The following is a 26546-nucleotide window of genomic DNA, read 5'->3' on the forward strand; positions in this document are numbered from 1 at the left end:
AAAACAAAGCTCAAAACAAAATCAACTTTTGGAATCAAACGGCTTTTTCTCCCAGAAACCAGGACTGTTTATCAATCCAGAACATCTATTGACTGTATATGTACAAACATATCTGAAGATATGGTGGACTTTAAGGTAGCCCAGGCTGGGATATCAATGTGGATGACAATAACATCCATTTAAATCCTAGAAACTATACTTTACTGCATAACTAAGGATCCTCAAAAACAAAGAGACCTATACTGCCATTAGACTAGACAGGTATTCACTCTACCAATCCGTAGAACAGCATTGTTCGAGAAACAAAAACATCATATGCTGGAATAAAACTCTTCAAGAAGCTACCAACAATCTTCTGAAAAACAATCCAGGATCTATAAAGAGAAAAACCTACGGTGTTGGCTGCAAGACCATGCATACTACACACTTGAAGAGTTCTTCTCATGGAATGATGAATCTTAATTAGACCTCTCATTTAGTAATGGAATTCACTTATAAAAACTGTTTGACTCTGTAACATGTCTTGATAATATTGTTAATAAAGCATACTGTCCATTGTCTACATGAAATTTGACCGGTTTCCTGGACTTCTTCAGGATTTATACTGATTTATATATTTTGATAAAAACATTATATACTGTAAAAAAGTTAGTATAAAGTGTCAGTGTCACACCCAGAAATCTTCTCTGGGGAGTGTTGATAACACCACGGGGTCGAGGGTATGGAAATACTTGAGGAGGTGCTATTTAAACAAAGGAACCTCTAAAATGTTGTATTGAAGCAACTAGCACCTATGAATGCAGAATTGAACTGGTAGGAAAGACCTGGAAAGATTGGGGTTTACAGGGCAATAAGAAATTTAGAAGCCAGCCTATATACTGTAATATGAGAGTATACCATCCAACAAACCGGCTGTAATGATGGGTGACATTATCTCTGATGGCAAGGTAAAAAATAACAACTTGTTTTTTTAATAAAATAAACCAAATAACTTAAACTATTGTTTGTTATTTTTATAAAATTATTGTTATTTATCGTTTCTTTTTAATTGTTATTAATTATTTTGCACTTTATTATTATTTTACTTATTTAAATCAAGGTATTATTAATGTTAACATTATTATGAAGTAAATAGATACAAATTGGAAATTTATATAAACTTATAACGTGCCATGTAATACTACACTTATATCTGGATGACCTGTGTGATAAAGTCTATTGTAATATTTATGTTATTCAACAGCAATACAGAATTTGAATTTGACTTCATTCTATGAAAGAAGTTCTGAAAGGTCACAATACCCAGAGACTTGAGCTTCCGTAACACCTACATCAAGAACATGTATAGACAAAGTATCCACAAACCTCCAACCGGAAAAGCTCAATGTTAAGGTTATAAATGCTGCGCAGCAACATGAAAACAGAAACCTACTTAACTTGAAAGCAACTCTTTGTCAGCAAATTCAGCAAAAGTATATAGCTCACACAGAATGACACAGAAGAGTCGACCAATCATTTTAGCAGCATTCTTAACAGTATGTATATTTAATTCTGTAAGAGAATTGGCCCGCAGGAAATTTCAAAAGCTATGAGGAAAACAAGATAAGTTTTACAAAATTCAGTTTAAAGCTTAAGTGCTAAAGTACAGTGCAAATAATACCAGGTATGATAAAAATTACATGGGATCCGTCCCACTGGCCTATAAAGTTTGAAAAAAAATCTCCACAAGAAACGTGTTTGTTCTTTTCACCAAGTCTGAATTTTAGTGCATGTACAGAGTAAACTTTTCATCACTACAGTAGTTTTAATAATAATCCAGGTGGTTTGAACAAATGCTGATGTAAACATTGTGTATATTATTATTTATTGATTTTAGTGTTTCGTTTAGTTAAAATGTATAAGCTGTGAGTTCGTGTAAGAGTATTTTTATATTATCATCATATATAAACATATGGTTTTAAGAGAGACATCAAATTAATTCAGTATAATTATATAATAACCATGATCTCTTACTTATAAAATTAAGACATTTGGAATCATTATATATAATAATTATAATTACTCAAATGGCATAACACCCTTAGCTACATCTGTAAATAATTCATTGATACAGGCAATCTCCTGGTTTGATGCCAATGGTTTCTTTTTAAATTCTGACAAAACCAAGCACTTGTATGTTACCCTTAAATCTGTAAATAATATTCCTGAGGGCTGTGATACTTCTGTGGTCTTACTTGGATTGCATATTGATTCTAGGCTAAGTTGGAATGTACATATTGATGTTGTTTGTAAAAAATTAAGCAGAGTAATATATTTATTAGTTAATTTAAGAAAACATGTCACTTTAACGTACCTGAAAATGGCATATTTTGCTTATTTTGAGAGCATTATTAGATATGGCCTTGTTATCTGGGGAAATGGAACTGGTATGGAAAAGGTTTTGATGTTACAGAAGAGAGCTCTGAGAATACTTACTTATTCTGAATCTCTAGCCCATTGTAAACCTCTTTTTGTTGAAACTGATATCTTTACAGTAATTAATTTGTACATATTTGAAGTTTTAGTTTTAGTAAAGAAAAATATTGTTTCGTATAGATCAAGAGGTGATATACACCAATATGAGACTAGGAATGTGGATAAACTTGATCTGGTTCGATGTAGGCTTACCAAAACTGCGAGCTATCACTCTTCACTTGGCATTACACTTTTTAATAAGTTACCTGTGTCATTAAGAGGAATGCCGTTTGCAAAATTTGTTACCAATTTAAGACACTTGTTACTCAAAAACCCACTTTATAATTTAAATGAGTACCTTTCATGTAATTTTAACATAGGTTAAATAGGCCTAAGTGATAACTGTATGTACTGTTCTGACAAAATCTATTACAATTTTGTAAATTGTTGAATGATGAACAAATGACTTTATTGATAAATAATCATATTTATTTTTTCAGTCCTATTTAAAAAACAGATTTCAAAAGGTAAAAATTACAGATGGAAACAAATTATTCTCAGAATGGAGACCAGTGACAACTGGCGTACAGCAGGGCTCTATACTTGGTCTTATTTTATTTTTATAAACGACCTCCTACAAAATGTTAAATCAAAACTGATACTTTTTGTAGATGATACTAATTGTCTGACAACTGATCATGGAAACAATCAACTGAGAATTTTATCATAGAAATGTATAACTTAATTAGTTTCAAAACAATGGTTTGAAATTTAACAGTTATTAAACACAATGTTTAAATTTTCACATATCCCATTTCAAAATTGATGCTTTTTTTGATATTAGATTACCAACTGGAGACATTTTCACATTTCTAACATAAAAACATTTGTAGGAAAACAAATGAATGACACCTTTAACTGGAAACTTCAGATAAATATGTTTAAAAAAATAGACCTAGTAAATATTTGCCATAGAGTTTCTATCCGAGATGCCAGACAGATATACCACATTAGCTGTACATCATAGATATTTTATTTCTATAATAAGGTATAGTATTATCTTATGGGGAGGAACCTCAAAGACTGACTCACTTTTTCCTCATTGAAAAAGTTATTAGATTAATTTTTAAAGTAAATTACAGAGACTAGTACAGGGAAATTTTAATAGATATAAAATCTTAACTATTCCTGAATTTCACATTTTAGGAACTTGTTAGGTTTGGAGTTTGTTAGGAACAATCTTCCATTATTTTCAGAAGCTCTTCCTAATCATGCCCACAAAACTTGAAATAAAAAAAATAAAAAAAAACCAAAACTTCAGTCATAGTCTGACCATGCTAAAAAAGGTCCATATTACATAGGAAATAAATTCTATAATATTTTGCCTGAGGAAATAAAACAAGAAAATAGTTTCAACAATTTGTTTTTTTGTAAATAATTTGTTTTATTCCTCACCAAAACACTCACTACACCTTGCTTATATAAAGTTAAGAATTCAGTTTACTTTTACACTGCTAAAATAATCCCAGTATTACTCTAATCAGAAATACAAATGTTTAACGAGTTTTAATTACTGCTAATGAAATTTTACATACTTTATTCTCATTAAACTTAGTTTTAGCATATCTTACCGCGTTAGCTACCATGAAGGTCAGATCTGACCGGCAGAAAACTAACCTCTATAGGCCATGCTCATCTGACTGCCCACCCTGTAATTGCCAAGTTTGAACAAGTATTTATTTACCTACTGCAAATGCTGTTATCTAAAAGTAATTTTTTGTGTAAACTACATTGAAATATCGAATACAATGCGTATGAGCGTTGGCCAGATCTCGCCAGTACAACTTTTATCTTCGTAATTATGTATAAAAGATTCCACTGCCGTTCAAATCTAACCGTCATTGGTTTTTCTTTGTTGCACGTGTTATTTTGTCTGCTGCCATTTTTTCTGTTTAACATCAACTCTCATGCGTACGCAACTATTCTTTTTCTGTGGCTGTAGCTAGCATTGCACGACGAGTGTTCAAAATAACCTTGAGATTGTACAAATATTCAACACGAAATATCTCGCACCTTTTGAAGATGAAAGGAAGGCTTTCTTTAAGTTCTGTGCAGGCAGATCAAACATCACAGTTAACACTGCAGACGCTAGAAGGACTGCGATGTACTCAGGCAAATCCAGCTGCAATATGACATAAAAAATATTAGATCATGTTTAAAAATTGCATACTTGAACTTTTACAAGGTTAAAACGTTATCCACAACTCCGGTCTTAACTCTAATTATTATTTGGACTCAGCTAGCAAGGATAATGTTGAAGACATTATGAATATCTGCCACCATTTTTTAGCTTCAGTTTGACACAAACAACAATTTAATAAAATTGTTCTTGTTTCAATTTTGGGACTGAAAATCCCTCTAAGTATTAGCAGATGCATTATTTCCCATTGTGGCTCTATAGAATTGTTACAAATAAAACATTTGCTGGAGTGATAATTTCAACAGCAATATCAGTGAAAGGATATTCATACACACATGAACAGAGAAAATCAAACAATACTTACATGATGTACAACAATACCTATTTTTAAATGGTTGAATTATTTTTTATTGTATTTTTTATATTTATTATGATGTTAATTATTATAGTATTTATACAGATTCAGGTTTTTAATTTGAAAATTATAGAGCATTTTTTACTCCCTGAACTGATTTCTGAAATATTCGCATGCCATGTATAACGATAATTCTATAAAAATAAAAATTTAATTATTTTAGAATATTACATTTGTTCAAACAGCAGCAGCTAGAGCTTGTAAAGCTAATCTAGAAATGAGAATGTCAAAATATTGACTGCTTAACATTAAAATAAAAGTCTCAAATGCAAAAAAATTATGAGTTCCTCTAGAATTATGTAACTGAGTATTATGAGTTACATACTCCGCTCGGGTCAGCTTAGTGATAAATCAACAATAATGGAATGTACCAATCTGAAGATGGAGTATTGCTGAGCAACTCTGGCCTGACCCACGTTGTAGAAGAATATAGGGAACTGCGTGAGATAGACAGCATATGAGAGACGAGTAAACACAACGAACCATCTCCAGGTGAGCAGACGCCCGAACCACCCTGTAATTAAAAAAAAAATGAAAAGTAACTTTTATCACTGATATTACTTCAACATTTCAATTTGTCCTTCAGGTTCCTATTCTGGAAAAAAATGCAAAATAATTTTCTAACAAATAGTTTAAGCTTTGTGTAAACAAATTTGCTGTAAACGATTATATTTGAATCTATTCATAATCTAATACAAGGACGTAAATGTTTGGTTGAAGTCATTAAGTACAAACTGGCATATCTGAGTGGAAATGATTTTTGGTTTGAAAAAAATGTTTTTTAATTTAAATTAATAGCTTTTTCAAATAACTTCTCAGAATAAAATAGTAGAGTATTTTGTATCACTCTACTTGAAATTAGAGACATTTACAGTAGATTTAGGCAATTTGGTAATAAACCCAAAATAAAAACAGCTGAATATAAAAATGTAATATATTTTGAATACGTGGATGACTTACAGCTTTGGGGATTCATATGTTTTTTACTCATTTACTAGCAGTTATCCAGGGCTTTAAACACAATGTCTTAGTCTACGCACAAACATTTTCAAGATGGTTTTCAGCCCTGTTGCAGACAAACAAAATCATGCATTACGAAAGTCAGTGGCAAAGAACTCAGTGGTCAGTGGTAATAAATCAGTGGTTATGGCTTCTTAATTCACTTAAGAAGCTTACAATACTAGAATAAATTCGCTGGAGATAAGAAGAATATGTAACATGGTAACCACAACATATATGTATAAACAACATAAGAATAAAAAAATGGCGGACACCCATCATCTAGTGTGAAAGTGCTCCATATTATAGTGAAGTTTAAGTGGTAAACTCAACAAAATACTTACTTAACTTTACAAGAACTACAACATATCAACTGTAAGTCTATTATAATCATACATAATAACTTCTTACATACCTGGAAGACAAGAAAAGAAATCCAAGAATCATCACAAAGAATTGCACATTAGAACTTATATAAACTTTTAAGATAATCATGCTAACTTTTGAGGAATAAATTCCTTAATAATAATCTTTTGAAACATGTCCAAGCAAAATTAACACTCAATGAGTTATTTATTACTTCTAAATTGGACAGAACTCATGACGTCACTCATATCGCCAACACACAAGAAAGATAGATTACACGTCACTACACCGGCCGCCAACTCATATCCATCCCGCAACTGTGAAGCAGACCTGGCATGTGTCTCATATGAGGATTGATGACCTCAAACCTGCAGACTGTGCACCTCATCACTGACCTAGTCAAGTACTGATCAGTCACTACACCATCTAGCACAGCACAGCTGGCTATACTGTACACTCAGTTGGTAATCAACTGAATACTTTTATACATCTTTATAATTTGACAACCGTATATAGCCTACCAGTATTTTAATAAAACCGCTAAAAAAAAAGAAAAACCTGTCCAAAAACCCCTGTGGAGTATGCAGCATTGGAGTCAAATACTCTGCTATATGCTGCACAGGACCTTGTAGAATGTGGCAACATGCTGCACGTGCCAATATCTCTGATAAAACCCTAAAACAATTGACTAAAGCAGAAGTTGACAACTGGTCCTGCAGTAACTGTATTAATGCATTTAAAAGCCCCAATAAAAACAGCCTAACTAATCAGTATGCTCTGAAAACTGACAGCCCATCTCAATTACAATCCCAACTTAATCCACCGCTAAACAATAACAAGGACACAATTGAGGACAAAATTCAGAACATCGAGAACACTGACGATATGGACCTAGAAACATCCTTAAACCTTGCAGCTGAAGCTGGTAATGTATTGGTACAGGAAAATGCCAAACTAAAAGAAGAACTCAGTTTTTTACAAGAAAAGGTCCTAAGGATTGAAGGGTTGTTATCAAGTGGAGAGGAGGTTATAGAAGAACTGGAGGCAAAGGCAGAGAGGTTTAGGAACAGAATGGAAGAACTCCAACAACAAGTAGAAGACCTGCAAGCTCAACTGAACGGAGAAAAAAATATGACATTAGAGTTAAAAAAACTGTATGAGGATAGTGACAGTGAACAAACTCACCTCATTAATGATCAACATGAAAAAATTGCTAAATTGGAAAATATTATTTTGGTATTTGAATCTACATTAGAAACACAAAAGGAGTCAGTCTGTAAAGTTTCTACTTGTGATGCAATTACTCAGACAAAACAGCTTGCTGAAAAGACTCTAGTGCCAGTGAAACAGTACTTAGCCCCCACACATGAGCTTATCGAGTTAAAAATGAGACAAGATCACATGAAATCCGAACTTGACATTTTGAAAAAAAAGCTAGAACAATGCTCAAAGGACTCCCAAGGAAGCTCTACAATATGTGCTAATAATCAAAGTCCCCAATCAAAGTCAACACAATTATTAAAGTCCCCTACTCAATCGAATGGCTTCAACCTGGACAGAAGCAAGATAAGAAGACAACACAAGGGAAAAAATCATTTCAAAGTGTCTTTACAAGTTGTAAAAAGCAAGCAAACTATGCCACCCCATACTGGAAAACAGCAGTCACTCATCCAACCTTCTAAACAGAATAGCCACCTCCCAGAACCATCCCCAACTCCTGTGAACGACAATCTCACTCACTCACTTGTAACGAAAACTCAGGGCATGGGAAAAATGTTTCCTCCATGTTCTGCACAAGTACTTAGTGAGGGGGAAACATACGAGGAGTTCCTCACCAAACATCTTGACAAGTATAGTAAAAAGGATAATATTTTAACCACTGGACATAGCTTGAGCATGACTAACTTTAACTGTACTGAGGGAGCCAGCCAAACCCTGTCTAAAAAACTGAACCAAAACACTACTGAGGGAGCCAGCCAAACCCTGTCTAAAAAACTGAACGAAAACACTACTGAGGGAGCCAGCCAAACCCTGCCTAAAAAACTGAACCAAAACACTACTGAGGGAGCCAGCCAAACCCTGTCTAAAAAATTGAACGAAAACACTACTGAGGGAGCCAGCCAAACCCTGTCTAAAAAACTGAACCAAAACACTACTGAGGGAGCCAGCCATACCCTGTCTAAAAAACTGAACCAAAACACTACTGAGGGAGCCAGTCAAAACCCTGCCTAAAAAACTGAACCAAAAACACTACTGAGGGAGCTAGCCAAACCCTGTCTAAAAAACTGAACCAAAACACTACTGAGGGAGCTAGCCAAACCCTGCCTAAAAAACTGAACCAAAACACTGCTGGGGAAGTCCACCCAACCTTGACTGGACAACTCAATGACAATCTGGAACTGGTCTCACAATCTGACCAACCCATGAAATCACCACTCCCTAGACAAATTTCTCCAGAAACTCAACATTTTTTAGAGATGACTCAGCGGAAGAGGAAAAGGTTCAGAATTTTTCTGAACTCAAACCTAATAAAAAAAGCAAGCCATCTCAGCAAAATATAATAAAAATTGCCCACTAAAACATAAATTGGATCGCTGGTAAAACAAACAGACTGTCACATTTCCTCGCCAATCACAGACCTGACCTTTTAATACTAACAGAACATGGGCTCACACAAGACAACTTAGAAAATATACGGATTGATGGCTATACTCTGATAGGAGGCTTCTGCAGGAAGTTACATAAGAAAGGAGGGGTCGCAGGATATGTAAAGAACGAATTAGAAAAGACCATCAAACTAATAAGAACTAGTAATGAAGAGTCAGAGCTAGTGTGTGAAACAGCTTTGTTCGAGATAAAAATCAACAAAGAAGTAATCCAAGTACTTGGCACTTATAGGCCCCCGACATCAAACATTGAGCAATCAATTGATATTCTAATGGACCAGCTGGAAAGCGGCATGCAAACAACCAAACCAATGGTCATTGTCGGGGATATAAATGTTGACAATTTGGGGAACCGAGCAAACGACAGTAACAACATGAAGCTTAACGAATTTTTAACATCATTTGACCTCAAAAGACTTAGCCTGCCCCCCACCAGACTCACTAAAGACACAGAGACCTCTATTGACTGGATATGTACGAATATCGACCCCCAAGCCATTCAAGCTTCAGTCGTTCTCTCTGGCCTTTCGGACCATACATCCTAACTGGCCACACTACATCTGACAGCAGGAAAATATAGCAGAACTGTAACTGAGAGAAAACGCATTTTTAACAAGAAAACCATGACTCTCATAAAGGATACGCTCAAAACACACGAGTGGAATAGCATATACAATACGGAAGATGCAAATCAAGCATATACAAATTTCCACCTTATCATACAAACCGTCCTAAACAGCAGCTGCCCAGTCAAAAGTGTAGCAATCACTCGCCAAAAGAAAACAACTTGCTGGGACGATGAATGCACCACCTTAAAAAATTCGTATATAGAAGCCTTAAACAAGGAACTTTGTACTGGAAAACCTGAAGTCAAAGCTGAATCAGCACGGAGAAAAAAGGAATATGACATGAAGCTCAAGACGCTAAAAAAACAACAAACATCAGACCACATCTCTCAGGCTGACAATAAATCAAAAGCACTGTGGCAAATAATAAACAATGAAAGAAAAAACAACAGGCCAAATCTCAGTAAATGGCAAATTGTCACAGACGGGGAAGTACTGCAAGATCCCAAAAAAGTAGCAAACACCTTCAACTCCTTCTTTGCCACAGTCGCAGAAAGGACGCTAAAACCAAACAACCTAAACAATGGGTTACTTAATATCTACAATCCACCCAACATGACAAATAGCAACCTAAATCTATGACCAGCAACAGAGACTGACGTTATAAAAGCCATAAACTCCCTAAAACCCAAAACATTCTCGGGTATAGACGAGATCTCGGCTAAACTTATCAAAACCTGCAAACATGAACTCACTAAACCCTTGACTGCTCTAATAAATAAATCGCTTCAACAAGGAATATTCCCACTATGCTAAAAATAGCCAAGGTCTACCCGAAACATAAAAGTGGATCAACGAATGACTTAATGAACTACAGACCGATCTCCCTGATATCAACCTTTTCAAAAATCTACGAGAAAATTGTCTTAGATAGGCTATTATCCTACCTAGAACAAAACAATCTAATGACCAACCAGCAACATGGATTCCTAAAGGGACGGTCAACAACTACTGCTCTAATACAGTTAACGGAGTACATCATTCACCAACTAGACAACGGACATGCAGTCACTAGCCTGTTTCTTGACTTCAGTAAGGCATTCGACTGCCTTAACATGACCAACTCCTTAACAAAATGAAGTCCCTAATAAATGGGAAGACGGGAGAATGGTTCCATAGTTACCTAACTGACAGAAAGCAAATAGTTGAAATTGAGCATGAAGAACAAAACAAGTGAAAAAATTCTATTCGGACATGACAAAGCATTGCCAGAGGAGTACCACAAGGGTCAGTACTGGGGCCGATACTGTTTCTCCTCCTAACAAACGATCTTCCAGACTACCTAAAGGAATACTGTGAATCAACAATGTATGCAGATGACACAGTCCTCATCATAGCAAATAAATCCATTCAAACCCTGAAAAGAACTACTGACACTGCTTTTAGTTACACAAAACAATATTGCCGAAGAAATGACCTTGCCCTTAATGAGAAAAAAACAATACAGCTAATTTTCACCACAAAAAACAAAGAATTACCTCTACCAATCCCTGGAACTGCAGCTCAGGATACAGTCAATACCTGGGCATTACAATGGATTCAAAGCTCACATGGAAAGCACACATAGAATTACTTTGTAAAAAAACTCTCTTCAAGCACCTATGTAATAAGAAGGGTAAAACACACAAGCAATCTGGAAACTGCAAAGATAGCCTATTACGCACTATTTGAATCTCATCTCAGGTACGGAATTGTGACCTGGGGCGGAACATCTGCTACCAACCTGCAAAGAATCCTAAAACTTCAAAAAAGGGCAATAAGATGTCTAGCAGGCCTAAACTACCTCGAAAGCTGTCATGATGCCTTCAAGGAACTCAAGATCCTGACGGTCCCAGCGCTCTACATGCAAGAGGCAATCATGCATGCTGTTCTCACCAATCAAACCCGACAAAGAGACATACACAACCAAAATACATGCCATGCTTCAGATTTTGCTCTGCCGCCTCACCATCTAACACTCTTTACAAGCAAGCCTTCCTATAAGGGAGCCTTGCTCTACAATCAACTACCAGTCCACCTCAGAGAAAAACCAGAACGCCACCTCAAGAAACATCTCACAGTCTGGCTCCAGGAGCGACCTTTCTACTCTATTCAAGAATTTTTAAATCCTGTAACTCTCAACTATTAACATTCTATCTCATGTATTGACGCATTGTACTGTTCTCTATGAATACGTGAAATAAAGAAAATTGTCTATTGTCTATTGTCTATGATCACAATATCTTACATACAGATTACATAACTACACGTTAAAATGGAAGACTTAAGGTATCATTTATGGCTATGAATTAAATATCATTAGCCTCTTCTAGCTGAAATTGCAATTAATAGATAAGTTACAAATTACAGGGGGCACTTGATCTTACCTGCACATCCATAATGAGAAGAAAAAATAACCCATCCAACAAAGATAGACCAGGATACGGGAGCTAACATGTTGTACAAAGCTGCTTCCTGAACGTCGTATACATAACCCGGCCAAGACATGTGGTAGGGAGCAAATATAGCAAGGAGACCACAAGCTACACTCACCACCCACCCTGCAGCTGCAGTCACCTGGAACATTGATTGTCATGAGAGCTAACATGTTGTACAAAGCTGCTTCCTGGACGTTGTAAACGTAGCCCGGCCAGGACATGTGGTAGGGAGCAAATATAGCAAGGAGACCACAAGCTACACCTACCACCCACCCTGCAGCTGCAGTCATCTGGAACATTGATTGTCACGAGAGCTAACATGTTGTACAAAGCTGCTTCCTGGACGTTGTATACATAACCCGGCCAGGACATGTGGTAGGGAGCAAATATAGCAAGGAGACCACAAGCTACACCTACCACCCACCCTGCAGCTGCAGTCATCTGGAACATTGATTGTCACGAGAGCTAACATGCTGTACAAAGCTGCTTCCTGGACGTTGTAAACGTAGCCCGGCCAAGACATGTGGTAGGGAGCAAATATAGCAAGGAGACCACAAGCTACACCCACCACCCACCCTGCAGCTGCAGTCATCTGGAACATCAGATTGTCATGAGAGCTAACATGTTGTACAAAGCTGCTTCCTGGACGTTGTAAACGTAGCCCGGCCAAGACATGTGGTAGGGAGCAAATATAGCAAGGAGACCACAAGCTACACCCACCACCCACCCTGCAGCTGCAGTCATCTGGAACATTGATTGTCATGAGAGCTAACATGCTGTACAAAGCTGCTTCCTGGACGTTGTAAACGTAGCCCGGCCAAGACATGTGGTAGGGAGCAAATATAGCAAGGAGACCACAAGCTACACTCACCACCCACCCTGCAGCTGCAGTCACCTGGAACATTGATTGTCATGAGAGCTAACATGTTGTACAAAGCTGCTTCCTGGACGTTGTAAACGTAGCCCGGCCAGGACATGTGGTAGGGAGCAAATATAGCAAGGAGACCACAAGCTACACCTACCACCCACCCTGCAGCTGCAGTCATCTGGAACATTGATTGTCATGAGAGCTAACATGTTGTACAAAGCTGCTTCCTGGACGTTGTATACATAACCCGGCCAGGACATGTGGTAGGGAGCAAATATAGCAAGGAGACCACAAGCTACACCCACCACCCACCCTGCAGCTGCAGTCATCTGGAACATTGATTGTCATGAGAGCTAACATGCTGTACAAAGCTGCTTCCTGGACGTTGTAAACGTAGCCCGGCCAAGACATGTGGTAGGGAGCAAATATAGCAAGGAGACCACAAGCTACACCCACCACCCACCCTGCAGCTGCAGTCATCTGGAACATCAGATTGTCATGAGAGCTAACATGTTGTACAAAGCTGCTTCCTGGACGTTGTAAACGTAGCCCGGCCAAGACATGTGGTAGGGAGCAAATATAGCAAGGAGACCACAAGCTACACCCACCACCCACCCTGCAGCTGCAGTCATCTGGAACATTGATTGTCATGAGAGCTAACAAGCGTACAAAGCTGCTTCCTGAATGTTGTATACATAACCCTGCCAGGACTTGGGGTAGAGAACATATACAACAAAAACAAAGGTTTTGCATACGACAAAAATTGATACTATTTCATTAATATTAGCAGAATATAATGAACATTTAGTCACATATATCCAAATAATAAAATAACTAAATATATCAAACTTTTTAAGATTTTAATCTACTTGGTTATAAACCTGAATTTTTTATTATATACACAGGCAATACTTACTCTAGACAATGGGAAACTGTGGTGGCGGTGGATCACTTACTCGAGACAAAACTGTGGTGGCGGTGGATCACTTACTCGAGACAATGGAAAACTGTGGTGGCAGTGGATCACTTACTCGAAACAATGGAAAACTGTGGTGGTGGTTGTGGATCACTTACTCGAGACAATGGGACACTGTGTTGGCAGTGGATGATGTATCCGAGGACCACACCGAGACAGTACACTGTGGCTCTGTGGCTGGGCAGGATGTAGGTCTTCTGAGCAGTCCTGAACAGCTGGGAGAGGCTGCACAAACATCATACAGACTATGGTGTCTAAAGTTTTGTGTGTAAATTACCATTCGCACTATCTCTAAGACATGCAATAGTTCTTAAAAACTAACATAGCATACAGGTCACAACAGGTTTACTCGTCCATTCCATAACCGACCACTGACAACTAAGTGACGTTTCACTGAATTATTGTACATTCTCCAGTACGTTGGAAAATGACTGTACTAGTCACACATAACTCTGTGATATCTCTAAGCACGGCTGAGACTGATATACCTTACATAATCAGGATGTCAGACACAGGACGCTGATTTACGAACCCTTACCCTATTAGGAAGAAGTTCGTTTTGTTGGCAACATGTTGGCAGAATCAATTAAAACCTTCTCCAACAACAACAGCTTAAAATTACATTTGAACAGTTTTTTTTAACATCCCATGCATTTTACAGCTCTAATGAGTTAATGGCATATGACTGGGTGGTGACTGCACAATCAGTAGACTGACATCTGACACTCAAAGTGGGAATATTTACAAGAAGAAGATGGTAAGAGTGAGTTTGCAAGAAGAAGACTGTGGTAAGAGTGAGAGTACTGCATGTTTGTCTGGGCTTTCAATATGGTATGAATGTTAAAAGTATTTTGACAATTGCTGTACATTTTCTGATGTTCTGACGATAAAATATTTGATTTGATTAGAATAAAGTTTTTACTGACGGTATGCCAAAGTAGACAATGGTGCTGAGTTGCTCCGAGAGTACGACCGAGTATCGCAGCAGAGAAGACCAGACAGCAACCCCCAGGAGTAGTGGGAGACCCAACCGAGGTCGCCACCACAGGGGGAACACGAGCAGGGGAGCAGTGAGATACAGCTGCATGTCTATAGCCACCTGATGGCTGTGGGTCAGGCACTGGGGGCAGCAGAGATAACGAGGATAAGGTATGTAAATTACACTTTTAATTCAATTATGAATCAATGAAAAATAAAATTATACGGTTTGAAGTAAAATTTTAAAAATACACCACATTTTGCACATGATTAACAAACATGACTTTATTAAACTTCGCCATTCTTTTGCCCAAATTTCCAAAACAGAGTACACAAATTTGGGATTTATATTTAAAACTATTGATGTGCCCTATATTTAGCAATATATAAAAAGTGGAACAAATTCCCATATCTCTATAAAGGATTATTTAAAACTATAGTAAAAATTATGAAGTTGTACTTTAAGTAGGTTAGTACCTTGTAGTCAAATAAAAATATGTTTGTTTTGTCATTTGTTGAATTCTATGCCTCTTTCCAAGAATTTTGGTATATAACACATTAATATTTATTGCATTTATTTTATTTTCAAATCAGTGTTTTACTGGCTTACTTTTAATTTTTTTCTATAACCTCTACAGGGTACTATATGAGCACTTTGTTATGATAATTTAATAATACTGTAAGTTATACTTTAGACTACTTTGTCTATGGTTAAACTCACAACTACTTTCAAAACATATGGTAGTGTTGTTGTTGTTGTGGATTTGGTTAAGGTTTTTTTACCTCAAACTTACGAAGAGTGGTTTTTGTTTGCGTGACTTTTAAAACTGTGACATAATGCATAGAATTTAAAATGTTGGAACAAGTTTGCAAGAACACGTTTAAAGGAAACAAGATTGACTACTGTATAAGTAGTTACTGATATTAGTTCAAAATCAAAAGACCTTCTAGCCCTGGTGGAGGTAATTGTGTAGTTGGCCTAAAACAAGTTGACCAAAATAGGATCTTATATGCCAAAAGTGCAGCTGTAAAAAGTTCAAAAAACAAAATAAGACTTAAAAGAAATGCTAAAAGAAAAATGGAAGTCAAGGAAGAAGAAACAGCTGCTGAGTATGGTGCTGGACTATTTTAGTAAAGCAACGAGAGATGTTTACAATTTTTTGCTTTTACTGAAAATAACTTTTTTCTAACACTCAGGTATATTTTCCTACTAAACCTCTTATGCTATCGGTCTGAACCTTTTTCCTGTTGTGTATAGATTTATACAACTGCACCGTTGACTAGCTGGGTTTTGGTAAAAGTGTTAGAAATTAATAAAAAAAATATTTATGTATACAAAAAATTGAAATTTTTGTGTTTTATATACATATATTAAAAATAATTATAATTATTGTATTTGCTTAAAATGTAAGTAATCATTGCTCCAAAAGGTATAATAAACAGTGTACAGAATGTTATATCTGTAAAGCTACCAGTTGTTTCTTTAAGTGTACCTGATATTGTGTTTTTAACATGGGGGTATAGGGACTACAATATCTCCTTAAACAATTTTGATAACTTAGAAATATCATTGTATAGCTTACTTAAATTTACATGTAGGTCCATAATTAATCGTCAAGTCAAAGCATAACTCTTAGCACTAAATTATACGTATTTTTACAGTGATAGTGACAAATTATATTTTTATCGGAACCTGTTCCACATTTTAAGGTTTTTAAATTTTAGGTTTTACCCTTAATTCAAAACTTTGCAAACAGATAAAAAGAAGAGCTTTTTGTCTAGTTAATTGTTTACCGAATCAATCGAGAGGAGAGAGGAGTGGAAATCCCATAATATTGGGTTAATTAACAGTGACCATTCCTAATCTTAAGACTTGCGTGATTCTAAATGAGCACAATCACTCACCATCTGGTCGAAGGGGTAGTAGTTATGGATGAAGAGTAGGTTGCGCCACCAGTGCTGCTGGCAGAGGGTGGCGTACTTGGAGACGAGGAGACCCCACAACGGACCCGACCCAAGACCCGGCAACACAAATGTACAGAATACCACAAGTGCTGCCAGACTTGGGGTCAACCTTAGAATTCACATCAAAATCAACATCTTTCATAGACAATTTGTTAGTTTTGAGTTTATTCTTCAAACGATTATACTGAATTTTGCTTTATGACAATAGGGAACTAAACTTACCTAATTAACCTATTAAGAACGAAATCTACCAGGTTGATCCTGTTACTCCTGGACAGCTCTCGCAGGAGAGAGAGGGCTGTCAGAAGTCCGGAGAGCAGGATGAATGAGTCTGTATACAGTGAAGCTGCACGTCCCACCATGGACCAAGATCTCCCTATGAGCTGTACATTCGTCATTAAATTATTGTTCTATTACATACATTATATACTTGTTCTATTACATAAGTTATGTAGATCAGAGTTAACTTCTCAAGTACTTTATTGAAAGGAAGTGAAATGACAGATAAAAACTGAACACGAAAAAGTATTTGATGTGTGATCCAATATATAAAATAAAAGTAAAAAATCAGTTAAAAAAGTGTGGCTCATGATTATATGGAAAGGATTATAACACCTGATTACAGAGTTTAACGTCCAAATTACTATTAAAGGATGGGGGCGTGTTTTTATATTTGTGTGCGCGTGGTGTATAGCTGTTTTGTGTGTGTGTGTGTGTGTGTGTGAGAGAAAGAGAGAGAGAGGGGGGGAGAGAGAGAGTATATGTGTGTGTGAACGTATGATGTAGGTTGCCAGCGTGGCAGGTAGAGGTGTGGGGTAAGATCATTTTGGCGTAGGATGACTCGAGGGAGGGGACAGAGACCTCAAGCAATATCCTGACTGAGGAGTCCGTTCGTCTGTCGGTTTTATTTCTTATCGCCTGACAGTTCATTTGTTTATTCTTCTAGTGAATACCTACATCCACTGATAAGTATTTTTACTTATTGCGTCTCTTTTAAATCTTATATTGTTTTCTTTTCTAGACCACTATGAACTGTATCTATATTTAAATATTTTTCCCCAGTTCTGGCAATTTTTTTTAAACGTGAACAACATTTTTAAACACCTTATTTCCCGAAGGAACTTATTTTAGAATTAATGGGATTCATTCTATCACGCACAGATGCTATGCACCTATGTCACGAAATATTTCCACAAACATTTAGAGTAGGCTACATATAAGTATTAAACTTTTTTATGATGTTATGTTTTTGTTTTAATTACTAAAGTAATTTTATATTATAAATATAAAATTGTGCTCCTACGGTTTATAAATTTTTGTAACATAATGGAAATAAACATGTTTTTTATCTGATTTGAAAATATAGTGTCTAAAATTTAACATTAACCATCAATCCAAGCGATATGAACATTTTAAACTGTACTTCTTTTGTGAAAGCTCTGTTCCACCCACCTGAGCTAGTTGTGTTCGATTGACGAAGGGCAGGAAGAGCAATGCCATCTGTTTGTGGGAGAGGAGCAGAGCCATAGCATTGAGTGCGCGGACACCGTTAAGAGCGCTCACTTCTCCTTGTGCACCTGTCGTGTCCAGGAGCCTGCGCACATTACGACGCACACAGAACGCATCCACCACCTGCTGAAACATGCTTGGTCCAACTTGTGGACATTGAAGAATTATAATTATAATTATAAATGTATTGAAGAACTAAGACTTGAATGAACCGAATGATGTAACATAGGTTCTTTGTGAAAATCTTCAACCAATTTTACCTTCAAGTTGTCTAAAATATTATTCCCAGAAATAATCTGCTTGCATATTTGTATAAAAAAGGTACAGAAGCATGGATATATGCATCCTGTTACATCTTGTGTTTTTGTTTAATGTATCTTCACCCTATTTTTTGATAATTCTTAAAACAATGTAAAAGTAAAGTCAAACTTAGTTCAGACTTTTCTCTTTGTCACTTCAATTTACTGAACAATAATAATAAAATCTCTTCAACATTTTGAATTGTGAAGGAAACAGATGTACTGTTACTGATTTTCTGGACATTTGCCTTCGTCCGGTGATACTACAAGAAATCAGTGACGTTAGTTTCGAAATTTGTAATCTCATCTGTTCCTCAGGTGAGTAACTAACCAACACATAACTACAAGCTAGGTTAAAATAAACAAATCATACCAGAGCGTTGTGACACGCCTAAGTTAGGAACCATACCAAACAAGTTATGTGTTAAAACCCATGTACATTATCTCTAAAACATGCATTTCATAAAAACAAAAACCAATGTTGGTAATGGCCGACCAACCACTGGACACTGACCAGAAGCCAATAGTAAATGATGATTGTCTAACGGGATTGGACTTTTTCTTGTTTATTATTGGTTTATTCTAGGTGATCTTCTCAAAATCATACATACTGTGATTGCATATTGTTGTAACTAGAAATCAACTAATCTGTTTAATAATTTAGGTTTCTTTATTAGATAATTTTTCAGAATTGTCTACCAAAGCGGCCTAATTTTGACCGATGGTTGACTGAACGGTTGGTACACTTAAGCCTGTTACCGTCACAATTATGCCATCGTCAAAAATTAATTTTAAGCAAGATATTTTGAATTCCTTTATATACTCCTTGAGCTTTCCACCACACAATTTTACCGTTTTTACTCAACAAAATTAATTATATGTGTTTGTGATCGTAACAGTAAATTAATTAATTCATAGCTCACAAGTGCATTGCAATTAAAGTGAACTCTAAAACGTATTAACAACTAATTACCCATTGTATCTTAAGTTACTTTGGACTGTGAAGCCAAGGAAACCGTACAGAGTTGAATGTAACTATTAAAAGTTTCTCTCTAGTAATACCTGATTTTGTTTCAATTAAACGCCAACATCCAAAATTCTCACAACAAGAAACCTAGAACTCTTTATTACTACTTCAAACTTTAATTTAAACTAGCCAGTGTAACAGATGTGTACACCCGTAGCACCCCAGTGTAGCCATATGGACACTGGAGTACGTACAGTATATAAACTCGTATATGGTGTTCTCACTTTAAAATCTGGGCTATTCAGTTCATAATTAATGTTTGTGTGACTGCAATAATATTAGCTCTGACTTCACAATTTTCTAGCACACGTTTCTTTGAGTTTTGAAAATTGTTATCATTATTGTAATTTGACACATTTTTCACACTCTGGTTTCAATAGCAAACAAATACAATAATACAAAACAGCAGGAGACAGCACAGGGTACACCTAGATGTTTTAATATGTTTACATTCACGACGACGGCTAATTTCCGGACTATGCTGTTGAATTTTTTAATAATAATGGCAAAAACCAGCTATAGTACTTTTTACATCAAACGTCTAAGTATAACGAGAAAAGAATGTACGCTTCGCAATTTTGCGCAACAAAATTATTTCAATATTATTTTTTAATCTTTCTCCATGTACCCAAAGGGATATCTGAAAAATGAATTTACCTAAAAAATTAACCAATCATATGCCCAATGGGGTACACTATACTGCCCCCATAAGTTAAAAGGCCCTAACTCCAAAATTTTTTAAATTGACTTTTTTTTTTGTTTTCGATTTACTGGGATAAAATACGTCTTTTTATGACATAAAAAGGCCCTAAATTCAACTCCATGGTTACTATTACTACAATTTATATTGGCCCTAACTCCGAAATGTCGTGGTTTTTGACATAAGATGGCCCTATGTAACAATTAAATGTTTACAACACCCTAAGTGCATAGGCAGTTGCAATTAGGGCCTTTAGACTTATGGTTCAATAGTCCACCCAAGAGCATCAAGGAACTTGGGGCCTTCTCTCATAAGACTAAGTAGGAGATTTCCTGGAATTAGGGCCTTCTTTCATCAAACATAACAGCATGACTAGGCTAGAGTTTTTGTTGTTGCAGCTGTTCTCACTTAGTAACAACAACCTATCAAGTTAATGTGTCATGAACGTGTGTTTTGGTTATAATTAGTTATTTGGTTACAGTGTTTTAAATTATATTGTGTCAGATAGCCTGATTTTTTTTCTACTGCACTTCAGGTAATTTATTTTTTAAGTTGTAATTGTTGATTTGCAAAAATGGAACATGAAACACAGTGGAAAGGTCTATGATTTCCAGGACTTTGTTAAATGTGTTGAAAAAGCTAATTTAGGAAAGGTAGACATCAAAGAACTTGGTGAAAGTGACTTGTATGAATGAAAAGACTGTTCTTCTAAACAAAAGCTTAAGTGTCAAGAAAATGTACCATATCAAAGATGTTGTGAAAGTAACTGCTGACAGAGGTAAAACTACGTTTTTGTACTCTACGAAATATGAAGAATTTCCATCAAAAGAGTTGAACTTCATTCAATCCAAGTATATCAAGAAGTTTCCTATGCCAGAAAAAATAAATAAAGTTCGGGGTTTCAATAAAACCAAAAAGAAAAACATTGTTGAAAAACTGTGTCCCCTTATGCCATCCAACCGTCGGGGGTTTTGGACAAGTCTTCCAGAGTCAGGAGAACGAGACTTGATTGACTGTGATGAGTAAAAACTAATTTCCAAAAGTTAATGCCAAAAGTTAAAGTAGATAGTGATCAATTCTATAAATGGCAGAAGTGTTTTTGTTTTCAGCTAATCTTATTATTATTACTGTTTAAAGTTAAGGTAAGTGGGGACTTATTTATCACCAGCATCTCTTAACTGTGTAATAGGTCTACAAGTTAAACTATTCTAATGACTTTGTGCCAGAACAAACTTTGTTTGTGCATAGATTACTTCTAATTCTTTTTATTTAAGTCATGTCTAAAACACACAATGTATATTTAGTTTTTTCTAGTAGTAGGCAGCCTACAATTTAACACTTTTTCTCATTTTAAGTAACTTATTTTTACAAGTTTGTAAATTGTTGAAATATTTGTATGTACTTGTTAACTTTACTGTTTTAAATTTATGAATGTCAACAAATATAACGAAATAGGTTTCTTATTTCTAGTAATAAGCTTACAAATTAAAATTGATCCTTGATTAAAGGAATATATTGTTTTTTACAAGCTTTTAAATTTAAAAATAAACTTTTACTTGATAAATATTTTGTTTGTACTTGTTCAATTGTTTTATTTGAGTAATATCTAATAATCTAATCTAATAACATTACATGTTGGTTTGTTTTCTTAAACTGCAGTTTTAACACTAAGGAACATTTAAAAATATGATTATGCCAATTAGGTGTCACAACTAAACAAGTCCATTTTGACGATGAAAAGCCCTAACTCCCATAGAAGGAGTTAGGGGTTTACAAGGGTGCGCTTCAGGCCAAACAAACTGTGACATAAAAAGCCCTAACTCCACTTTTTCTATTAAAAAAAATTAATCAATGAAATTTCACATCAACATAAATATTTTGTAGGTCTATCAATAACATTTTAGCATAAACCTTTTTTTAAAGTGCTAAAATGTTAATGCAGGTAAAAAAATTAGTAATCCTCATTTCCTGAACAGTTTTGTTTCTTGGAGTTAGGGTTTTTATTCTTATGGGGGCAGTATAGTCTGAGGTATTTATTTACGAGATCATATTTAACAAACCACCAAGATAGGTAAACAATAAAAATGCAGTATGGAAATGCATAACAACGTGTACCCATCGACGTGCTTTACAAAAGCCCTGTGTGTACCCGATCGGGTACGTGACGGCAGATCTGAAAATCTCCACGTGTATCCGCTGGCGTATAGATCATTGTGAACGTGTTAAGAGTTTAATTTGTCCTAGAAATGTTGTAGAGTAAAAATATGTGGACTTTCGGTACATTATGATGTGTTTGAACATTAAAATATTGATCCATGTTATCCAAGATTCATTCGTAAGTCTTCCAAAAAGCCAATAATGGTTCTTGGCTTCAGTACAAGATAATTTTTTCTACATCAGCATTATGGCCTGGCTACACAATTCAGTCATGGGGCCTCTGAAAGTGTGTAGCAGAATTGCATAATGCAATTTCATTTTCCATCAATAGAATTAATTAATTTACAATAAACAATTAGAAGGAAATGCAACTGTTAGTGGTGGCTGCATACACATATTTAAACATCTATGCATACTCAGTGTTGTCTCCTACTGTTTTGTATTTGTATTTGTTTTGCTATTGAAAACAGAGCGTGAAAAATGTGTCAAATGACAAAAATAACGTTAACAATTTTCAAAACTCAAATAAACGTGTGCCAGAAAATTGTGGAGTCAGAGCTAATATTATTGCAGTAACACAAACATTAATAATAAACGCAACATTTGTTTTGTAATTGAAGTAAGCGACACGTGGAATTTTTAGTTATACAAAAGGATATTTAAAAGAAATTAGACTGAAACAAAACTCACCATATTTTTTCTCTTTATTACATGTCTTCCTTAATTCAGTGATTGTTCCAAGTAAACAAAGGAGACCAACAGCAATGAAGAAACCCCTAAAAAAAGATATGGCAATAATAAATGCATTTAGCAGATAATAAATGAAGACATTTTATGATGTGCACTTATTTTAAAGATATTATAAGCAAATAATTTCAATAAACCTAAAGCATGTAAAATACTTAGAAAATATTAATAACAAAATAGTGAAAAAGCCGCAGTACAGAGAATTGTCAACACCTCAATACTGCTTAGTATCGAGGTATCTATTATAGAAATCGATTATTCTCTAATACAAATTTGGATGACTATTTTCAATATTGGCACGAAAAAGACTTTACGTATCAACAATAATTTTACTGTACGGCATTTCCTTTGTTTATAAGTACAGTAACGTGAATAGTACGGCCTGACCATGCTCACTGAACCACCCAACGACAGCTCTAATATTGGCCTAGTTATGGCGTCCTACAAGGTACATACTTAGATACTATTATATTTAAAAATGCTCTCACCAAGCACTAATTGTGGCCAGAGAGGGAACAGTAGGTGGATCAGCATCATGGTGGCAGAGGTCAGGATCCACCCCCACCGTTGTTGTGATCTCTGACCTGAGGCCCAACACGTGTCTTAGCGCCTCCTGCACGTCCCCTGGGGAACAGACCGAAGGCACACACACACCCCAGTGAACCAGGGAGAACTTGGGCAGTCTGTGGCCAGGCTGGAACACGGCGAAGTTCATTACACCGCAGAACTTAAACATGGTGCTTTTAGAAGAAAAAGGTTTGTCACAGTTGTCTAGTAATAAAATAAAAAACAATTGTATTTAAAAATATTACTTGAGCTATAAATTTAATACTTTGAATGGAGACAAGTTCGTTCTTGCCTTATTACGTCACTTAATCATAGTGCAATCAACAAAACATAAACTACGTTATTGAGCTAAATAATTAACCTGGTCAAATTTTACATGAGAAGGAAATAGCTGGCTGCCACTCTGAGTACTTTGTTGTTCACTCAAGAAAAGAATTCGAGTTAACCCCTCATTGCACTTAGTCCTACAATGATTCAAAGTGACAGCACATTCAGGATGGGTAAGGTTGGGAGTAGGAGCCGCCACCCGGTGAGATGCCATGAGGAAGGATAAAGGGCATTACATCTCAATCATGTCACCTAAGAAGATCTAAATTTGCTCCAGCTTCTTTCAGCCAAGGCGGGTAAGGGACAGTACTCCCTCATGTTTAGGTTAGCAACAGCCTTTAACACTAAAGAATCCCAAACGAAACCAAGAGGCATCCTCCACAGAAGCTAGACCTATCGAATTGCCCATGAATCCCACAATCTCAACATCTCGGTTAGTGATGTGCCGCTCCTGGACATCCACATAGTAGCATCCAGATGTGACAGACACGTCGATCTTTGATATACCCAGAGTAGGTTCAACTGGAAGCTATACACCAACCAGAATATAACCGTCCTGGGAAACTTGTAGTTAAATTAATAATTAATGATGGTTTACGAGATAAAGGCGTCTAAAATTATATTAAATAAGCTTCAAGGATCTAAATTATATGTTTTAAAAACATTTCAACATGTTTTTCTGAACATAACGTAGCTATGGTGGGGAGAGTTGATTCAATTTCAACATTGGATTTAGCTCCATTTCACCTTCCTCAAATTGCAGCGTATGAATCTGACGCTATCACAGACGACTCCAAGAATTTGGAATTACCTTGGTCTGAAGATATAAAAAAAGTCGGTGACGAAGAAGCTCAAAACGAACTCTATGAATCCTCTCAACATCAGAGACACATAGACTACTAATATAGTGTAATCTATGTGAAAATGTGTCCTCATTGTCTAATCAGATGAACAATTGAGTGCATTACGATGTTTGAGACATCCAAAGCTCGGTGGAGCAACAATCATCCAATTGAATCACTCCTTCCCACCATAGCTATATTATGTGTAGAAAACTCGGTTGCTCCACCTTGCTTGGGGGACGTGTCTAAAATACTGTAGTACACTCAATTGTTCATATGACGAGACAATAAGAAAACCTCTTTACCAAGATTACACTAAATTTTGTAATTTATCTCTCTGATGTAGAAAAGATGCAAGGAGTTCGTTTTGTGCTTATTTGTTGCTGATTTTTTTAGAGATCTGCAGGCGAACATGACTCCAGATTCCAGGAGGTAAGGCTGTGACAGCGTCAGATTTCAGACGCTGCTCTAAGGAGAAAGTGAACTGGAATTAAACTCAACATTCACATGTTTTTCTGTATCAGAATAATATGTATAATACATGCCTGAATAAAACTCGTGTAACCACTTTTGCTAGTATACACAAACTCAATCACTTTCGATGTTTTAACTATTGATTTTATATAGCGCTAATGGAACTGATGATGAATATTGTATTTGAAAATAATGTATAATGCCTTTTCAGGTCAGCGTACTGTACCCTCTTAGTTGCTTTTTGTTTACATCTTTGTTGTTATGTTCTATTTTGTTGTTAAAAGTTTGATCGAGACATTTGATACCGAAGCTGTAATATAATCTAGGATACCAAAATCTAATTTTATAAGAAATTAAAATGATATTAAAATAACAGTTTTGTTAATATAGTTTGCGATTAGACCCTTGAGCTGGCACTCGCTCGTTTTTCAGCGGGTATGTTGCCGCGCGTACTGACCGCCGCGCCGCCTAAAAACAGGCCGGCAGTACATCGTTTGTAAAAACACTTTTTAACGTATGCCCGCCTTGTACTAATTATATTTAGGCGCCATTGCAAAGAGGATGAAATGCTCTTTACATTAGTGGAGGTTTCGTTACCGATCGTATAATCTGTGACTTTTAATAATAATCTTCTTTGGTCTATGACAGCCGCTTACGTTCTATCTAAACAAACGAAGTTTTTTATATGTTCGTCAGTTGTATGTTATTGTTTTCAAATGTACTGAAATGAGTTGATCTTTAAGTGAAGTAATTGTTGTTAGTCGTGTAATCAGTGATATCTTTGTGTACATTCATAAGTGATAAATTTGTTGTTCCTGGATTTTAGGATTGCCGCTAGGCTAGGCTCGTTGCATGGGACTTCTATGCACGATTGATGCCGAAACTAATAATATAAACTCAAATTAATCCTTTTCTAATTAGGCTTACTTACTTCAATTTATAAAATAAACAATGACTGAGGTATTTT

The 26546-nt window shown here is 35.9% G+C and overlaps 1 protein-coding gene across 4 annotated transcripts in view; it reads right to left on the minus strand.

The window, feature by feature from the left end:
* Window positions 1-26546, minus strand: part of LOC124357984 (nose resistant to fluoxetine protein 6-like) — a 99706-nt gene that overhangs the window by 2780 nt on the left and 70380 nt on the right. For 2 of the 4 annotated variants that reach the window (XM_046810162.1, XM_046810163.1), the window contains exons 3-12: window positions 23858-24063; window positions 23313-23398; window positions 18383-18585; window positions 17153-17313; window positions 16871-17039; window positions 14914-15107; window positions 14086-14212; window positions 12093-12282; window positions 5441-5583; window positions 4528-4636 (exon numbers count right to left, since the gene is read on the minus strand). In XM_046810162.1, coding sequence (XP_046666118.1) covers window positions 4528-4636; window positions 5441-5583; window positions 12093-12282; window positions 14086-14212; window positions 14914-15107; window positions 16871-17039; window positions 17153-17313; window positions 18383-18585; window positions 23313-23398; window positions 23858-24063 — 1588 coding nt within the window. The other 2 variants (XM_046810160.1, XM_046810161.1) reach the window with 1 other exon arrangement.

Source organism: Homalodisca vitripennis, chromosome 3 (assembly GCF_021130785.1).
Source record: "Homalodisca vitripennis isolate AUS2020 chromosome 3, UT_GWSS_2.1, whole genome shotgun sequence".
Classification (NCBI taxonomy): domain Eukaryota; kingdom Metazoa; phylum Arthropoda; class Insecta; order Hemiptera; family Cicadellidae; genus Homalodisca; species Homalodisca vitripennis.